This window comes from Tamandua tetradactyla, chromosome 2 (assembly GCF_023851605.1).
Source record: "Tamandua tetradactyla isolate mTamTet1 chromosome 2, mTamTet1.pri, whole genome shotgun sequence".
In the NCBI taxonomy this organism is placed as follows: domain Eukaryota; kingdom Metazoa; phylum Chordata; class Mammalia; order Pilosa; family Myrmecophagidae; genus Tamandua; species Tamandua tetradactyla.
In genome coordinates, this window is record NC_135328.1 from 10,581,569 (window position 1) to 10,600,998 (window position 19,430).

A 19,430-nucleotide genomic window follows, 5' to 3' on the forward strand; every position below is an offset into this window, starting at 1 on the left:
GATGTGGTGGGAATCACCACCCCTGCATCTTTCAAGTCCTTAAGAGTGGCAGTAATCTCTGCAATCCCTCCAGGAATACGGTATTGCTTTTGATTTACTATTTTGCTTGGTAGGGGCAGTTCTAGTGGCTTCCACTTGGCCTTTCCCACCATAATAGCCCTCACTGCACGAGTTAGAGAACCAACGTGGGGATTCTGCCAGTTGCTCAGTATGTCTATGCCAATTATACATTCCGGAACTGGGGAAATAACTACAGGATGGGTCCGGGGGCCCACTGGACCCACTGTGAGACGGACCTGAGCTAAAACGCCATTGATCACCTGGCCTCCATAAGCCCCCACTCTGACTGGTGGTCCAGAGTGACGTTTTGGGTCCCCTGGAATTAATGTCACTTCTGAACCAGTGTCTAATAATCCCTGAAATATCTGATCATTTCCTTTTCCCCAATGCACAGTTACCCTGGTAAAAGGCTGTCGGTCTCCTTGGGGAAGACTTAGAGGAAGGTTAACAGTATAAATTTGTGGCAGTGTAACAGGTTTCTCCCCCATAGGGACCTGGCCTCCCCTTCATTTAAGGGGCTCAGGGTCTGTAAACTGTTTCAAGTCTGGAAATTGATTAAGGGGCCGTGACTCTGTGTTTTTGTAATTCAGGTTAGATTTCTGTTCCCTTGACCTAGAACTCTTTTGTTTATACAGCTCCAACAAGAATTTAGTAGACTGCCCTTCTATTGTATTTCTAGGCACCCCATGATTTACTAGCCAATGCCACAAATCTCTGTGTGTCATATAATTTTGATGCCTCCTTTGAGTTTGTTGTCTGTTATAATAGCTGCGTCTACCCTGTCTTTGGTGATTAAGTGCTGCCACCTGGCTTCTGCCAACTCGGGATCCTGTCATCCCCATTGTGTTTAAGGATTCCAGCTCAGTGACAGCAGTTCCTCCAGTAATATCTGACCTACAGAGAAGTGCAACCACAGAGCTCTTGAGGGATGATGGTGCTAGTCTCACAAACTTATTTCTCACTGTTCTGGTAAAAGGTGCATCCTCTGGACATTCCTGGGGTGTAAGAGCAGGGTTTGCATGATAAATCCACTCTAACATCCCAGTCTCTCTAAGCCTCTGGATCCCCTCATCTACATTATACCAGGGCAGTTCTGGCATTTCAACCTCAGGTAATGTCGGCCACCTTTTGATCCATGTTTCAACCAACCACCCAAACAAGCTGTTAACACCTTTTCTAACTGCTCTAGCTATAACATTGAGTGCAGAATCTCTGCTTAGTGGGCCCATATCAATAAATTCAGCCTGATCCAGCCTTATATTCCTCCCACCATTATCCCACACTCTTAAAATCCATTGCCACACATATTCCCCTGATTTCTGTCTATATAAATTGGAAAACTCACACAGTTCTTTTGGAGTATAACGTACCTCCTCATGTGTGATACTTTGTACCTCACCTTTAGGGGCCTGTTGGGACTTTAGTCTAGTTATAAGTCTAGAAGAAATGAGGGGTGGTGGGGGTGGGTCATGAAAAGAATTAGAAATATCTTCCAAGCCATTTGCTTCAGGGCTTTCATTTGCAGTTTCATCTGGTGAAACAGGATTAATAACTCTAGGGCTAATCCCTTCAGGAGGAGGTTGGGTGGCCAATTCCTCAAGGCAGGCTGGAGGTGGGGCGGCTATGTCCTCAGGGCAGAGTATTACAGGGTTATCTAAAGAAGGCTCAGCATGGTCTAGGGTTTCAACCTCACCCCCAACATCATTATCAATCCATATGTCACCATCCCATTCTTCAGGGTCCCACTCCTTTCCAATCAATGCCCTCACTTTAACGGCAGACACCATGCAAGACTGACATTTCAGTTTACGTTGTAAAGTTGCTACTCTAACAATAAGATTCTGAGTCTGATTTTCAGAGATCTCAAGTCTACGGCTACAGGAAATAAGATTTTCCTTCAGGATACTCATAGAAACCTCTACATCTTTCAGACGGCACTTAAGCTTCTCGTTTGAAGCCTTAAGCCCATCCCTTTCACCCTTTAATGTAGACAGTGTATCTAACAACAACCAACCAACATCTCTATAACTCTTATTTCTACAAAACTCTGTAAAGGTGTCAAAAACATTATCCCCCAGAGTCTGGCTTCATACAAGCGAAGCATTAGGAGAATCGAATGATGATATTTTGACTATCTCCTTTGCCAACTCAATCCATGGATTGGGAGTGTCATTCTGATTATGGGAATCAGAGTCCTTAGTGTCTCTGAGTCCAGTCAGAGTAGAAAACCATTCATAAAAACCCATTTTTAAGATTCTGTTCCTTAAGAACCACTCCTGGTACCAAGATGAATTAGTTAGGGTTCCCTAGAGAAACAGAATCAACAGGGAACACTTGCAAATATAAAATTTATGAAAGTGTCTCACGTGACTGTAGGAATGCAGAGTCCAAAATCCACAGGGCAGGCTGCGAAGCCGATGACTCTGATGGATGGCCTGGATGAACTCCACAGGAGAGGCTCACCAGCCTAAGCAGGAATGGGACCTGTCTCCTCTGAGTCCTCCTTAAAAGGCTTCCCATGATTGCATTTAGCGTCACTAATTGCAGAAGACACTCCCCTTTGGCTGATTACAAATGGAATCAGCTGTGGATGTAGCTGACGTGATCATGACCTAATCCTATGAAATGTCCTCATTGCAACAGACAGGCCAGCGCTTGCCCAATCAGATGAACAGATACCAGAACTTGACCAAGTTGACACCTGTCCCTAACCATGACAGACAGCTTGGAAATTTAGATCAGTCTCAACAGACAAACATGAAACTTGAATCCCCTGTAGAGCTTGCAGGAGATCCAGATGAGGCACAAGAATTTGCATTCCTCTGAAGTTCCCAGATGATGCTGATGCTACTCGCCAGGGAACCACACTTTGAAAGTTGTGCTCCCAAACCTATAGCTTGTATGTATGGTGCTCTGTGGTTTCCGTGGTGTACTGAAGCTGTATGCTACCCCAGAAAGACATGCCCTTAAATTTAAGCCATTTCTGTTGGTGTGGACCCATTGTAAGTAAGACTTTTTGATGAGGCTACTTCAGTTAAGGTATGACCCATCTTGTTCAGGATGGTCTTAGTCCTATACGTTGGAGTCATTATAAACAGAATAAAATTCAGACACATAAAGAGAAAGTCATGGAAGCAAGAAGCTGAAATCAAAGGAACTCAAAAGAGAAGGGAGAGACTGGCAGAAGCGACCATGTGTGCTGCATTATAGCAGAGGAGCCTAAGATCGCTGGCAGCTCATCTTTGGGAAGAAAGCAGCTCCTTGATTATGTCTTGATTTGGACATTTTCTCAGCCTCCAACTGTAGGCTAAATAATTCCCATTGTTTACGCCAACCCATTTGATGGAAACTGCTTTAAGCAGCCTAGGAAACTAAAACAGTTCCTTTCTTTAATTTCTTGGCAATTTATCTTTAATCCTAGCTTTGGCACCTATCTTTTTCTGACAAATGATTCAGCTTTCATAGGCATGACTAGTAAACTCTAAGGACTTTGAAGGCACTACGAGAGCTGTTCCATTTCTCTCACCAAGAGTATTCTATAAGGTGCAGATAAACATTAATTAATCAATGTCAGAGATTTTAAAATCTAATTAGCTACAAATGCTTCTAATGGTTACAATTTAATGATTGCTTAAATATTTTAGTCCTTTAAGAAAGTCCTTTCTTCCCAGTGCCAGAAGTCCAAAAGGCAAATTTCCTAGTATACTAGCAGTAAAATATTCAAGTTGTGATAGATTTTTCTACAGATTTAACATGGATGCTGCATTATTTATAAGCCATGTTTAAAAATAACAGGCCTGGGCACAACATAATTCCAAATGAATTTTAGAAGATATCTCTATTTGTCAATGAGAATAGAAATTACCAATGTTAATTAATTATACAGAAGCCAGTTTCATAAATTCTCCTAACCATCTCTGGCCAAGAAAGTTTGGTGGGTGATAGAAGGAGAGATACAAAGCCAGTTGTCATTAAGTGTGCTGGTATCAGAAGCTTGATCTTGGCCTTTCTAAGATCACATACCTGTCCCCATGCCACTGCAGCCAGGGGAATGGAATGACATGACTGGGCATCCCGAAACCCCTCAGAGGAGTTGTCCACCTAAAAGACTCTATCTACAAGGCCGATACCATCACTTCCACTTTACTCCTCACTGGCATTAACAAAATGAGTGATTCTTAAGAGGCCCATTGGGGAGGAAGTTTCCAGAGCCTTTTTTCTAATTGTCTTTGGTTCACATGGCATCGTTGAGGTAATTTGAGTCTCCAGATCTTCTTCAGTCACTTTGTGGGCAATTCTGCATCATAGCATGGAGGATCAATTTTATTAAACATGGTCTTTTTTGTGTGTGGGGGGTGGAAGGTAAGAAATATATATTTAAAATTTTCCATTATTTTGTAATAGTACAAATAATACATAAACACATTCTTGCTATGAAATACTTAAGCACTACAGAGGTATTCAGAGATGAAACCCCCCTCTACCATTTCTACTTCCATTCTGTTACCCCACAGACAGCCCCTGCTCCATCTCATCTCCTCTCTGCGTCCTCATGGACTCTGGTAGGATGTATCCAAAGCTTGCCCCACGAATCAAGCCTCCTTATAGTCACATGGTATGTGGTCCCCTCTTCTTGATTCTAGGCTAAACCCGTGACTTGCTTTAACCCATAGAATGTGGTTGAAGAGGCAGTATTTCTTGGAGACTCTAAGTTTGCATCACTTAAGAAATGACTATATTTGGAATCATAGTTTGGATGTGCCATACAATTAATTATTGAACTATTCACTTATCAATAAACATTAGATGGCAGTGGTGGGTGTTCAAATTTTCACCCTTTATAGACAATGAAGCAACAAATATCCTTGCACATGCAATTTCATGCACTTTTGGGAATCTTTTTGACAAATAGAGTCTTGGAAATAAAATTACTGGGTCAAAGGGCAAGCATATTTTTAATATCTTTAAGACATTTCCAAATAGTCTTCCAAACAGATTTCACCAATTGCCTCCCTTTCTAACAATATGAGAGAGGACTCATTTTCTTGCGCCTTCACACAATTTGGCCATTCTGCTGAGTGAAAAAATTGCATCTTTTTAATGTTATTTTAATTTGCCTGATCACAAGTCTTTTCAGATATATGTCGGCCACTTGTCTTTCTTTTTTTTTGGGTGAATTTCCTGTTTGTATAATTTGTCCATATTTTCTATTGAGTTAATGGAATTCCTTCATGATCATGGAGACTCTCAGAGTACCCTGGATAGGAATTTTTTAGTTGTTATATTTATTTCATTTTTTTCAGTCTTTTACTTGCCTTTTAATTATATTTATGTCATTTGCTTCATCCTACAAAAATTATTGATTTTCATGAGTGCATTTATTGCCTTTGAGTATGAAGTCTTGCTATAAAAATATTACCCTCTATTTTTTCTCAGAATTTGCTATAATTTTATTTCTTAACTATAGTTATAAAATCCTTTGAGGATTTACTTTTGCATATGGCATAAGGTGGGCAATGTTGCCACATAGGGTGGGACATATTGGGTATGCCATTCATATACCATAGAGCTATGTGACATACACCCAGCACAACCATCCACAACAGTCATGGGCAAGGCTATCTCAATATTTTTTTTTTTCCTGATGTGTAGTGTATTAGTCAGGGTTCTTTAGGGAAACAGAACCAACAGGAAATATCTGTAAATATGAGAGTTTATAAAGGTGTCTCATGCAACTGTGGGGATGCACAAGTCCAAATTCCCTAGGACAGGTTGCAACCTAACAGATCCAATGGAGGTCTTAATGAATCCCCCAGGAAAGGCTAGTTGGCTGAAGTAGAGAGACGGATTCTCTCTTCTGACTTCTCCTTTAAAGCCTTCAACTGATTAGATTAAATATCACTAACCACAGAACACATTTCCCTTGGTAGAATGCAGATATAATCGGCCATGGATGCAGGCAATGCGCTGACGATTTAATAAACAGCCTTCTAGTTTATTTACCAACTGCAAAATGTCCTTACAGTAACACTTAGGCCAGTTCTTGCTTGATCAGACAACTGGACCCTATCACCTGGCCGAGGTAATGCATGAACCCAAACCATAACATATAGCTAATTACATTGTTGCGTGAATTGACTACCTCATACTTTCTTCAGTGTTTCCCACAGATATGTATGCCTTTTTTTTCCTGAGCCCTCTTGTAGTCCTTCATCTGTTCTTGCATCAATATCATATATTTTTAAACAATTAACCAGTTCCTTTTCATTTTTATCTTCTTCAGAAATCTCTTGGTGCTTATAAGCATTTTCTTTTATGATATAAACTTCATAACTAACTTGCCATGTAATGAAAAAATTCCATTGATACTTTAATTGGTGTCAAATAAAATTGAGGATTAATTGGGGTGAGCATTGGCATGTTTTTAATGTCAGACTTTCCAGTCCAGAAACCATGGAATGTCTTTCCATATATGCAAGACTTCTTTTAAATCCTTCAACCAATCTTCATTGACATTGTTTTCATGTTGGTTGTGAGCATGCCTTTTTAAGTTTATTTCACGGGTTTTTCTGTTTTGCTAAGGTAATTGAAATAGTTTCTCTATTATAGCTTTGCTTTTATTTTGCTAACATTTGCCAGATACATGTTTCATCTTCTTGGCATTTTTAACTTTTTTTTTTGGTCATGTTATTTAACACATTTATGTTTTAACCAGTCTGAAAAGATTTAATTGGGGGTTTAACCCATTCATGATTATTATGATTACTGAAGTGTTTAGAATTTAATGATGCTTTGTTATGTATTTTTTCCTTGCCATGCATTTGCACATTTTCTGTTCTTCCTCCTGGTTTTTGTTGTTGGGTCGATTTTCATTTTTTTTTTCCGTTTGTGCTCTTGTGGTTTGAAAGATCATCCTTTTCTTACCTTTATGGTGGTTTACAGTTGTTTACTTTCTTTGGCTGCTCAAGTGAATACCATGCAATAAGTTGGCTTACCAATGTGGATTTATTGGCTCGTGGTTTTCAGACTAGGAAAAAGTCCAAATCAAGGAGTCATCAAGGAGATACTTTCTTCCTGAAGACTGGTGTTCTAGGGATGGTTTCGGTGACCCTTGGTCCTGGGTTCCTCTGTTACATAGCAATGCATGTGGCAGCCCCTCCTGGCAGCTCCTTTTCTCCTGGGTTCTGTTGACTTTCAGTTCCCTGCTTTCCATGGCTTTCTATCTATTTCTTTGAAAATTTCATTTGTACATTTTAAGGATGCCAGTAATAGGATTAAACCATCCTGACTGAGTTGGTTTATACCTTAACTGAAGTAACCTCATCAGAAGGCCCTATTTACAATGGGTTCACACCCACAGGAATAGATTAAGTTTAAAAGCATGTTTTTTCTGAAGTACATAGCTCCAAACTACCACAACAGTGTTTTGCATACAAATATAAACGTACTTTTCTGCTGTGACCTAGAATGTAATCCATTCTGGAAATTCCTTCAAGAAAGACAATCGTCTTTAGTATCCTTTTCCTTCTCTTCTCCTTTGTACCATGTCTCCTATCATCCATGCTGAGATTTCTTTGAAATTTTAGTTCCAAATCATTGCAAAAAAATGTTTAAAGTTACACTTCAAAAATTATAAAGGTGTAAAGCAAACCTATAAATTTTGTTGATTCTTTTCTTGTTTCTTATAGCCCACATCCTCTTTCTTGTATTCATTGTTTTTCTGGAATAATTATTTCAGACAGCATCTGTGGGTGGTTAACATTCTGAGCCTTTGCTCTGCCCTCCTACTTGAATGTTAGTTTGGGTGAACATAAGATTCTTGGCTCAATACTTTTGAAGACATTATTTGTCTTCAAAGACATAATTTGACATTATTGGTGCTGAAAGAGGGCTCTAATATTAGTCCAAGTCTTCTTTCTTTGTAAGTAATTCATTTTTACCTCTTGCTGGATGCTTTAGGATATTTCTCCCTTGATTCTTTTGTACTGAAATTATGTCACCATGAGTCCACATGGGGTTATTTTTTTTTCATATTTCTTCTGGGAATCCAGAATACATGAACACTTCTGTCTCTCTCCAACACCAGATATTTTATTCTATTTGCTCTTGAACATTTCTTACCTCAAACTTCTCTGCTTTTCAGGCATTCCTGTGAGGTACATGTTGGAACTTCTGGATATGTCCTTTAAGACTTTATACTTTCTCTTGTATTTCATTCATTTGGTGCTTTGAGCTTGGGTATGGGAGATTTCCTGGGCTCCACTGTCCAGCTTTCATAGTCATTTTTCAGCTGTGTACATTCTTCTCTGGAGCCCAGTGAATGAGTTTTCTATTTATGTCCTAAATCAACAGATTTTCTCTCTACTTAGCGAAAACTGGGAGTCCATGGAATTGAAAAATCATACTTTCATTCCCAGGAAAGCATAACCAATACACACGTGTGCATTTACATTGCATTACATCACATTATATAAATCATATATCATATCTCATGTCATATCATATTATAAAGAGACTTATTTCAAGGATTTGACTCATGTAATTATGTGTTTGGCAAGTCTGAAATCTGTATGACAGGCTGGAAGGTTGAAAACTCACACAAGTAAATAGTACAGTCTTGAGGCAGAATTTCTTCTTTTCTGAGAATCTCGGTGTTTGCTCTTAGGGCCTTTCAGCTGATTGGATGAGGCCCACCCATGCTATGGCTGTCTTCACTTAAAGTCAACCTGTTGTAGATGTTAATCATACATAAAAAAATCTTCACAGCCATGCTTAAATTAGTGTTTGATTAAATAATTGGGTACTATGTAGACTAGCAAAGTTGACACATAAAACTAACCATCACAGTGGTCAAAACTAAAAAACAAATTGCCTTGGAATACATTGAAGAATAAAAGTAGAGGATATATATGTAAAGGAAACCATGAAATCTTATTAAAGGCAAAAACTGATATCTGATGATTGGAGGCATCTCTCATATTTATGGATAAAAAGACAATAAAAAATTTCAGTCTTTCTCAAAACACTGTGAAATTCCAATCAGAGCTGAAATAGTTTTTGAGTTGTGGGGAAACTTCACAACAAATTTTTGATGTTCTTAAGGAAAAATACGTATAAGATAAATAGGAATTGACAAATGAAGTGTAACATAATAGATTTTAGGAAAAGATTCACATATCAATAGGAATTTAATACACCATAAAACTGGCACATCAATTCATAAAGAAACAGATGAATTGTTTAATAAGTGGTGCTGACATATGAAACAATCTATCTGGAGGCTAAACATTAGAAGTCATACCATATCCTATATATTCCAAATACATCAAAGATCAAAATGAAGTATATTAAATAAAATATTTAAGTAAACAAAGAATAAATAGATCCATAGATAAACAAATAACTAGATAAATATTGTTAAAATAAAATCCAATAAATAAGAACTTGGAATCAAGTGACCTTCCAGGCAAGACAGGACATTCAGGGGTCACATAGAAAATGATAGACATATATGACTGCCAAAGCAGTACCAATTTTTTTTAGGTAAAATGTAGACATCTTTATAAGGCAAATGATTGATGCTATCCATGTAGTGCTATGAAGGGCAGAAGGAAATAAACTTGTTCATACATTGGGATGACAAATTGTTCTAGCTCTTTGGGAGAGCAACCCAGGAACATGCATCAAAAATTAATCACTTCTCAGTAATTAAGGTGTATGTACAAGGAGTTTTGCTCCTAAGTGTTTATTAGGGAGCAAAAAAATGGGAAATAATCAGAATATATATTAATAGGAAAATGGTGGATAAATTATATATGTGTAATATCATCTATATATATGTACATACACATATATATATGACTGTCTAGATAGTCCCATATATATGAGAGAAGAGAGAAAGTTGGAAATTGTGTGTGTTTCATTATGTGAAAAGAAGTAAATTGCAAAGTAATGTATAAGAAATAATTATATTTTTATTTTTAAAAGAGATGGGGTCCCCTATATAAGTGTATTTAAGTGTATGTATGTTAAACAATGATTGTTTATTCATAAAAGTACGGAAAAATTCTCCCACTTTTAACTTGGTTACCCCATAGATTTTACATCAATTGGGAAAACCAGGTTGAGCTTCATTAACAAACTATGCTAAGTTCTCATTGGTTTTTAGCAACAGTGATTTATATCTTGCACATGCTACCTGCCCTCTACTTGACTTGGAAGGATCTTGCCTACATCACTTTCTGGGGACCCAGACTGATGGAATCTTCTTAACAGTGTTGTTCTTGAGATGTCTGGAGGAAGAAAGTTCTAGAAGTATTATTCCCACAATCACTTTCTCTGGCCTGCATTACTTGTGTCCACATTTCAATGGTGAAACTAGCCTTGTGGCCACAAATTACCTTCAAGAGGGCAGGGAAGTTCCCCTTTCTTGGAAGTCGGGAAGAATAGGGTATTGCCTTCTCCAGTGATGGCATCAGAAGGAGGTATAGAACAAGATCCCCAATATTTCCTTTATAAGTTCTGAATTGTTTCCTTTGTTACAAATGATTGAAGTTATTTTTTCTGGAGACAATGAAAATCGAGACATAACCCCAGGAAGAGTCTATTTCCCTCATACATAAAGGAAAACCAGCTTTCATGAAGAGAAGGCCATCCCCATACTCTAGACAATTAAAAAACAGCAGAAAGTCAAATTTGAAAGAAAACGCTGATCATTTTACACAGAGGGATTAAGACTTGTCCAAATCACATGACTAATGGCAGAAACTTTTCCTATAATTCAGAGCTCTGCAATCCCTGCCTTTTGCATGTTGATTATATCAGGCTTTTGTGTTCCCTATGGAATTTTTGTACTTTCTTTCATTTTACTCTGGAACAATGATGCAGCTATATGTCTAAAGGTCTTATCACATTTCTCCAGATCTCTGCCTTAGCTTTTCTTTCTGCTGTGTGCTTCGGTTGGAAATGTGCTATTTTTATTTTCATGTACCTCTCTACAAAGAATTAGAGGAAAAACTTGAGCAATTTGAAGAAAAACAGCCTTTCACCCATGAATCATAACTACTCCACAAATGTACTGAGGGGCTTACGTTTGTATTTCTCTGATAATTTGGTGTCTTTGCACATGCTTTTTCCATTTTCCAATCTCTCCAGTTTCTTTCTCTCATTTTTCCCTACTGTTTCTCTTTTAACACTTTAGCATCTGTTTTAGTTTTCCTTGGTTGCTCAAGCAAATGCCTTGCAATGGTTTGGCTTAAACAATGGGGACTTATTACCTCACAATTTTGAGGCTAAGAGAAAGTTCACATCAAGGCTTCCTCAGGGTGATGCTTTCTTCTGAAGACTGGAGCCCTGGGGCTGGCTACCTGTGATCCTTGGTCCTGTCCCATGGCAGCCTCTCCATTATTTTTCAGTTTCCATTGAATTTCAGTTTCTTGCTTCCCAAGGCATTCTCTGTCTTGGTCTGAATTTAATTCTGCTTATAAAGGACTCCAGTAATAGGATTCAGACCCATCCTGATTGAGGTGTGTCACACCCTCACCGAAGGAACCATCCAAAGGTCCTACTTCCAATGGGTTCACACCCACAGGAATGGATTGAGATTAAGAACATGTTTTTCTGTGATACATAGCTCCAAACCAGCACACCATCTTATCACTAGGCCATTTTGTTCCACTCCTTGCCATAGAAATAATTATGTGTATATGTGTGTTTATGTCTGCTTAGAGTGACAGAGACAGAGAGAGAGGTGAGGAGAACAATTTACAAAGTGATTACTTAAGTGTGTTATCTTAAGTAACTCTTTTAGGAAGTAATGGTATTCATATAGCTGCTTCATTGGTGGTGACAATATTCACATCGTTTTCTGACTACAGTTCTGGTTGTAGTCACATAACGATGGTGTCAGTCATGTTCTCCATATAACCCAGTGATGATGGTGATGGTTCTAGTTTTCAAGGCGCTAGGAATGTGATATACCAAAACTGGAATGGCTTTTATAAGGGGGAATTTAATAAGTTACAAGTATACAGTTCTAAGGCCATGAACATGCTGAAATTAAGACACCAATAAGAGGTGACCTTAATTCAAGGAAGGTCCATGGGCACCTTTGTCAGCTGTGTAGTTACATGGTGGCAGTGGTGTTGTTGGTGATAGTGGTGGTAGTCACAGGATTGCAATGATAGCATACGTGTTACTCACAAAAATTTTCAAAATTGAGTGTGATCATGTTCACTGAATTCTGCCACGCTGCTTGGAGTATTCGGATAACTCCACCATGCAGTACACACCTTTAAATCATAGTGCACCAGTGGTGGTGGTCTTCTAAGGTGGTGGTGTTGTCCATAGACCTCTGATGCTGGATGTGGTATTCACATACCTCTGTGAGGTTGTTGGTTGTGGTATTTACATAAATATGCAATGCAGATGGTTGCATTCACATAACTCTGTGATGTTGAGCTTGGGATTCACATAACTCTGCTCCATCGGTGGTGCTGTTTTTCACACAACTCTGTGAGGTGATAGCAGTGTGTACATTACTCTGTGCAGTGGAACTTCTGGTAAGTTGATCATGGTGATATTTACATTAACTCTGTGATGTTGGCGTTGATGACCTGTGCTGGAGGTGGTTGGAGCAGCCATATAATTATAGGATGGTGGAGGAGATATTTGTATCACTTTGCGGCCTTGGGGGTAGAAGCACTCAGCTAACTCCAAGATGTTTGTGGCTGTGGTATTCACACAACTCCATGATGGGATTGGTACTTTACACATGAAGGTGTGATGCCACTTCTGTTGGTGAGCACATAACTAAGTATTGGTGCTGGTGGTGGTAACCACATATTGCTGCAACATGTGTTGTAGGAGTCACACAACTTTGTGAGATAACCCATGGTCTCCATCAAATTCTGGGAAGGTGGGGTCAGGTGGTGTCTTAGTTTCCTAGGCTGCTTCAGCAAATACCTTGCAATTGTTTGGCTTAAACAATTGGAATTTATTGGCTTACAGTTTTACGGCCAGGAAAATGTCCAAATCAAGTTTCCTGAAGACCAGCTACAGGTGATCCTGGACTCCTCTGCAGCATGGCAAGACCCATGGCATTGGCTGGTCTCTCCTTCCTCTTCTGGGTTTTGCTGCTTTCAGCTTCTTGCTTCTGTGGCTTTCTCTCTCTCTGGATTCATTCCATTTATAAGGAACTCCAGGAAGAGGATTAAGACCTATCCTGAATGGGATGGGCCACACTCTAACTGAAGTAGCTTCACCAAAAAAGTCCTACTTACATTGGGTCGGTACCTACCTGGATGGATTAAACTTAAGAACATGTTTTTCTGGAGCACATATAGTTTCAAACTACCACAGGTAGTCTCCGCATAAGTCTGCGATGATGGGAATCATATTAGTTTAACTCTGGGATATTCGATGTGATAGTCACACAATTCTGCATTGATGGTGACAATCATTTTCACAAAAACTCAATGCTGCTGGTGGTGAATTCCCTCTACATCGAGACACTGGTGGTTGTGCTATTCGCGTGACTTGAGATGGCTGTGGTAGTATTCACATTTTATGAGTGTAAAAACTTAGGCTCAGAGAATTTTAAAGTTTTGTTTGAAGTTATATAACGATACATGATAGGCCAGGCTCAAGTTCAGAAGCTTCAAATAATTCCGGTGCAATCTTTTCTGTACCACTCCGTGAGGTCTCTTCTTACTAAGTTTAAATTTAAAGACATTGGTGTAAAATATCTGTACCTTTTAACTCCCCAGGGCTTTGAAATGCAAATATTGTACCTCTGCCATTCTCATTCTTTGTCTTTAACTTTAATTCTGTCCATATAGTCATATACATGTATAAATTTTGAAGTATGAATCTGATCAAAATGTTGCTGCAAATGCAGAGGTATAAAATTGAATTTCTGGAAATGTAGGTTAAATAACATAGAGGAAGGCTTTATGGAACTCCAAAGTAAAGTACCCTTGGGAGATAATCTGTAGTTTATTTATAGAACCGAAAATACATGTATTAAATAATGAAATTTGATGTTGGTGAAATTATTGGTCCTATGGTGTTTTCATTCTTTGCTTAAAATTATACGCCTGTAGAAGCTTCATGCAGGGCTAGCTATATGATGGGATCTTGTGTTGGTTACAGGACAGATATATGTTAAAAAAATCATTGGATTATACATTTAAGTTTTCTGCATTTTATTGTATGCAAGTTATACCTCAATAAAAATTTTTAACAATGTGCTTCTAAATAAAATGAAAATACAAAGGGGTTTAACATGTTGAGTACAAATGCCAAAATAAGTACTGAGGATATTTTACTACAGATGTGAGGTATTGCTTTTAGAGGAAGAGAGCATAGGCTTACTATAGAATATGGAGCTAAAAATATAATTTAGGAAGTGTGCATGATTTATGTAAATGCCCTTGTTTCAGTTATGAACTGTCTTTCCATCTCAATTTCCTGGCTCATAATTTGCATTTGTTTCCCCTTGTAGTACTTGGGGTGCATTGAAGTTCTGCGCTCGATGAGGTCCCTTGACTTCAGTACAAGAACACAGATTACCAGGTAGGCCTTCTTGAACATGGATTCTTGTGATTTTACATTAGAAACAAATGCTTTCGGGGGCTAAGGGCCTAGAAATTCCCAGTGTGAAAGTCTGCCCTTGGAGTGCCAAATTTCACTGGATTTTAAGACCTTACTTAATCATCCATGTTGATCACATATAATATTGCATCTTTGTGAATTATTTTTACAATAAAGCTGTATTTTTACAATGTTGATCTTTATTTCTTTAAAGTATGCAACTATATCACAAGGTTGATCCTTTAAAATCTATCGAGCGATGTTATCTCTTTTTAGAAAAGAAACTCTAGACTATCAGAAGAGAATTTCCAACAACAGGCACAGAGAATAAAATGTATAGAATTGGAAACAGAAATATCAAGGAGAGTAGGTAATTTCATGAGCAGACCAATTCTTTAAGTTGTCCGTGATTCTGAGTATGCTTATGTACTGTCCATCATCCACTAGATTCTAAACTTCTTGAGGGCCAATTCTGTATTTAGGCATTGCCTTTTAAATAAAATTTCAGGGCCTAGGATAGTTTCTAATAGAGCTTATACCTTTAGAAAAATGCCAATGTCGAGTCATTTTGAAGAGGAGAACCAGAAACCTTGGACAGAGTCTGTGGAATTTTTCCTTTTTCAGTGGGCAGTGAGTTTATATAGGCTGTGGAATTGCTTCATCTAATCAGTGCCCTCAGAAAATGCCTCATATTTGTTGCATGCCAATCGCTCTATTGTATATTCTTGGATTAGCAAGCCAAAGTCTAAAGATTGATGTTTAGAGAGCAATTAATTTTAGTAAGTAGCTGTTAATGAAATTAATGTGCACACCTCAATTCTATGCTTTAACTACTATAATGATAACTTTTCCTTCTTTTTGAAGAAATTCATGATCAAAAGAGTTGATGTTTCCCTTCCCTCTAAAGTACCTCTAGAATGTACCACCATAAGTCATCTTTATTAAAGAACAAATCTACCTCCACATATTTGTAGAAAATGGTTTATGGGAATTGCCATGGCAGAGGAATGGTATTTTGATATGAAAGCATTTAGAAGAAAAGTTTGAACATTTATTCAATCGTATGTTCATCCCACCCAGCAAAGGCATGTGCAGAGCAGCTCTGTGGGCAGAGCAGCTCTGTGGGCAGACCACCTTGCCCAGTTGCCTGGGGAAAACTGGAGACCATATGACACAATGTTCATACTTTCATGTGCGGGAGTTGTTTTTAAGGGGATAATAATTGATTGGGGGAAGGACAGGAAACCACAGTCTATTGAATTTCCTTTATAGGTACTAGAATTTCTGAGATGACTTCATGCCATGTTAATTCTTCTCTATGTTTATTGACCATCTACTTTCTGTTTACTGGGCAAGGTGGCTGGACCCACCTTATCAGGTCTCTGGTACTGGGGAGAAAATCACATGTGCAAATAACTGAGGTGCCCATAGAGGGAATAAGTGAATAATTCCAGTTTTCCCCTTGATGAAAATGTTGACCTTGGGATTTTCTGAAGGTAGAACCCCAATGGACAGAATTAATACTAAAATTGGAGAAGAATGCAGGGTTTGGAAGTTCAGCATCTTTCTCCAATCCTATTGCATTGAAATTTTAGCAAAGATGAGCCAGCATAATATGTGATTGGAGTACTGTTTTTGGATTTCAAAAACTTGGTGTGGAATTCTGGATGCATAATAATTGCCTTTGAGCTCTATTAGACTTTTTGAAAATGGTTTTCATTCTCTCTTGCCTTGTTTTGATCATATGAGATGGGTTTCTTATTCTAGTTAATAGTTAAAGACCACCTGTACTTGACAAATCAATGTCAGAAGCAAATGCTTTACATCTACAAGAACAATACACAGCAGTGACTTCGTATATCTGCCCCACTGTGGTGCTTGTGGCATCTAGGTGGTAATTGAGCTTTATACAGATGTAAAATTAAACGCTACCATTACATATTACTCTATATACTAAAGGAATTCTTGAGGGATTGCAGGAAAATCTAAAGTTGTAATTAAGTTATAGTATAAGGCCCTAAGAACACCTGTTTCCAAAGGGACCCCAGAAATGCCTTTTATAAAAAAAATATATTTTTATAAGCAAATGATCAGTCCCAACTTTTTTGTCCCATCATTTTGAGTCTCTTTTGGAGGCTCTGACAGTTGTATCATGTGTCTTTTTTTTTCAGGACCCCTTCTATGTAGTTCCTGGCATCTGAGTTTAGATTTCTTGTGGCATTTTCAATAGCACTGCACATGGGTTACTGATATCTTACTAAAAGATAATTTTAAAAATAACCCAGTAAAGTTGCCCTCTGATTAGATGCTTAGTTGCTGCAGTGGCTGTTAAAAGCCTTATATTAGGAGTGGGTTGGGCAGAGGAACTGGGTGACTTGCTGAAATTAGTAAATGGCCTCCGTGGTGATGAACATGTCTGCTGGTGATTGGACTGCTGGAGCATAGCTCCCGGCTCTACCAATTTCTCCATTGGCTTCGATTTGTACACCTATAAGGTAGGTGTGAGAATAATATCTATCCTCAGTGGCTGTTGTGAGATATAAAACAGTTTCAACCTCAGAGGTCCATGGGACAGTCCTGGCATAGTGGACGCTCTGTTTAGGTGTTTGCTGGGTTTCATTGCATGAACTAGTATTCGGCTTGGTAGGTCTTCCAAGAAACTCCTGTACGCAAGCAAGTGGGCAAATGAAATTGTAGAGGAGGTGACAATCACTGTATCACCGGCAGTCACTGCTTCCCTCCTGGGTCCTTCTACTGATGGTGTAGCATAGAGAAATCAGCCAGGCAAGGAAGTTGTCCCAGGCTCTGGCCAGGGCTTAGCCTTGGACTCACTATGGCCCAGTGAACGTCAAGCTCTCAGCCAAGAGATTCAATGCTTGTGAAAGATTGCCCAAAAGACAGACATGCATGCCCGTGGGTCTGTGTTTCTTTAAATAGCTTCTACAGAAGACAAGTCCCCTGAGATCTTATCCCGCCCCCAGGGATGTCTGGTCAATATGATTCTGGAAAGCAGCATACAAAATCCCTTCCTCCCACCTTTGCAGTATAAAGGCTATATAGAGATCTTACCGTACAGAACCTGTGAAATTTAGCTTATTCTAGTGTTTCCCAAACTTGCTTGACTGGAGAACTGCCCTCTCTCCCCTCTACCCCCACAATGCCATTTAATTGCCTGTGAAACACAATAAGAAAACAAATGTTGTAGATGCATGGATTTCATACCATGTTGGGGAGCCCTGAGGGGCCTCAGGGAGGGATCTTAGGTTGGTGTTAGCCTGGAGGAGATGGGGCACGAAGCAAGATCAGCCCTGACTCAATCAAAGATCTCTGCTTTTATCTGGAGTTACAACATTGGGTTTCCGTGCAAAGTTATTCTGGCTATAAACACTTAAAACCACTATTCTGGGTCTGGTCAATCCTGGGCTTGATCTTCAGAGAACTTGCTGTCTGGACGGCACTAAGTGCCTTTCAGAGAGAATTCCTCTCTATGCAGTGGCTCTCAGCTCTCACTGAGGGATGGTTTCGACTGTTATGGCATTTTTTGTAATAGTGGGGCTTGCCACATCACATAAGGGAACTCCAGGGGAAATGTTCTCCTTTGTCTTAGTACTTGGAGTGAACCTGCTTCTCCTGGCTTGTCCATGCTCTGTGGGGGCTGTGAATCCTCTTTGCTCAGAACAGCCTTTGTGATCGATCAGAAACAACCAGTATGCCCTGAGTCACTAGACCTAGCCTGGCCTTACCTTCTTTTCTTCTTTACTTTGATTGACTCACATCCTTATTTTAATTTCATTTTATTGTGTTTCATTTTTGTCTCTTTGGAAGTCACTTTAAACCACTTTTAGAAGATGGAAGGCTATAAATATATACCCAATCTAACCCAGTATACTCAACGAGGTGATCCTTCCACAACAATAAAAAATGCAAACATCTGCCGGGTACGTTTGGCTGTCAATGATCCCAGCTGACTTCCAGCTCTGTTAAGGTTTGTCACACATCTGTCATGTTTGCTTTCCTCCAAGGGTCAGGCAGATGTGTAGACTCAGCCATATATGGCTTGGCCACAGTTGTAGAGCAAGCTGTAGATGGATTTGTCATAAATTGTCCAGGGCCCAACATAAACCTGCTGTTTCAAATTGTGGGTGGTGAATAACTGAATCTATTTTAAGTTTTTTTTTTTTTGCTTTCCTATTGTAAAAGTTATCATTTCAACCGGCCTTGGAGAATCTGCCTTTGAGTTTATCTGACCCATACTTATACATGTGCCCCTTTGTCCCGTCTGCTCCCCCATGGAATGTGTTGCACTCCCTAGGATTTCACTTTGCATATGTAAATGTGAGGACACAGCTTCAGAATTTTTTTTTTAATTCTTCAGGAGCAAGCATAAAATTCCTTTAGTTTTTAGTTTTAGTTTTCCTTTAAACCAAAATCAAAGTCTGTAAAAGGATAACATCTTTTTTTTTTTAATGCTATATGGTGGGGGTCACATTTCATTCTTTTTCCATGTAAGTATCCCATTATTGCAACACCATTTGGTGAAGTTTTGTTTTTTGTTTGTTTGTTTGTTTTGGGAAGTACATGGGTCAGGAATCAAACCCAAGTCTCCTGCAAGGCAGGGGAGAATTCTACCATTGAACTACCTTTGCACCCCCAAAACATCTTTCTTTTAGGAAAATGTTTCCTTTTTGTTTTTTGTTCAGCATAATTGCTTAGATCTTGGGAGAATTTTATTTACTGATAGTAGAATGTGCATATTAAGTTGACATTACTGTAAGCTG

At 38.8% G+C, this 19,430-nt stretch overlaps 1 protein-coding gene across 8 annotated transcripts in view; it reads left to right on the top strand.

Moving 5' to 3' along the window:
• Positions 1 to 19,430, top strand: part of SHC3 (SHC adaptor protein 3) — a 238,360-nt gene that overhangs the window by 98,771 nt on the left and 120,159 nt on the right. For all 8 annotated transcript variants that reach the window (XR_013167295.1, XR_013167294.1, XR_013167290.1 and 5 more), the window contains one exon: positions 14,564 to 14,634. Coding sequence is in view for 1 of the 8 variants with exons in the window: in XM_077139547.1 (XP_076995662.1) it covers positions 14,564 to 14,634 (71 nt within the window). In the remaining 7 variants the exon portion in view is untranslated. The remainder of the gene's footprint in view (positions 1 to 14,563; positions 14,635 to 19,430) is intronic.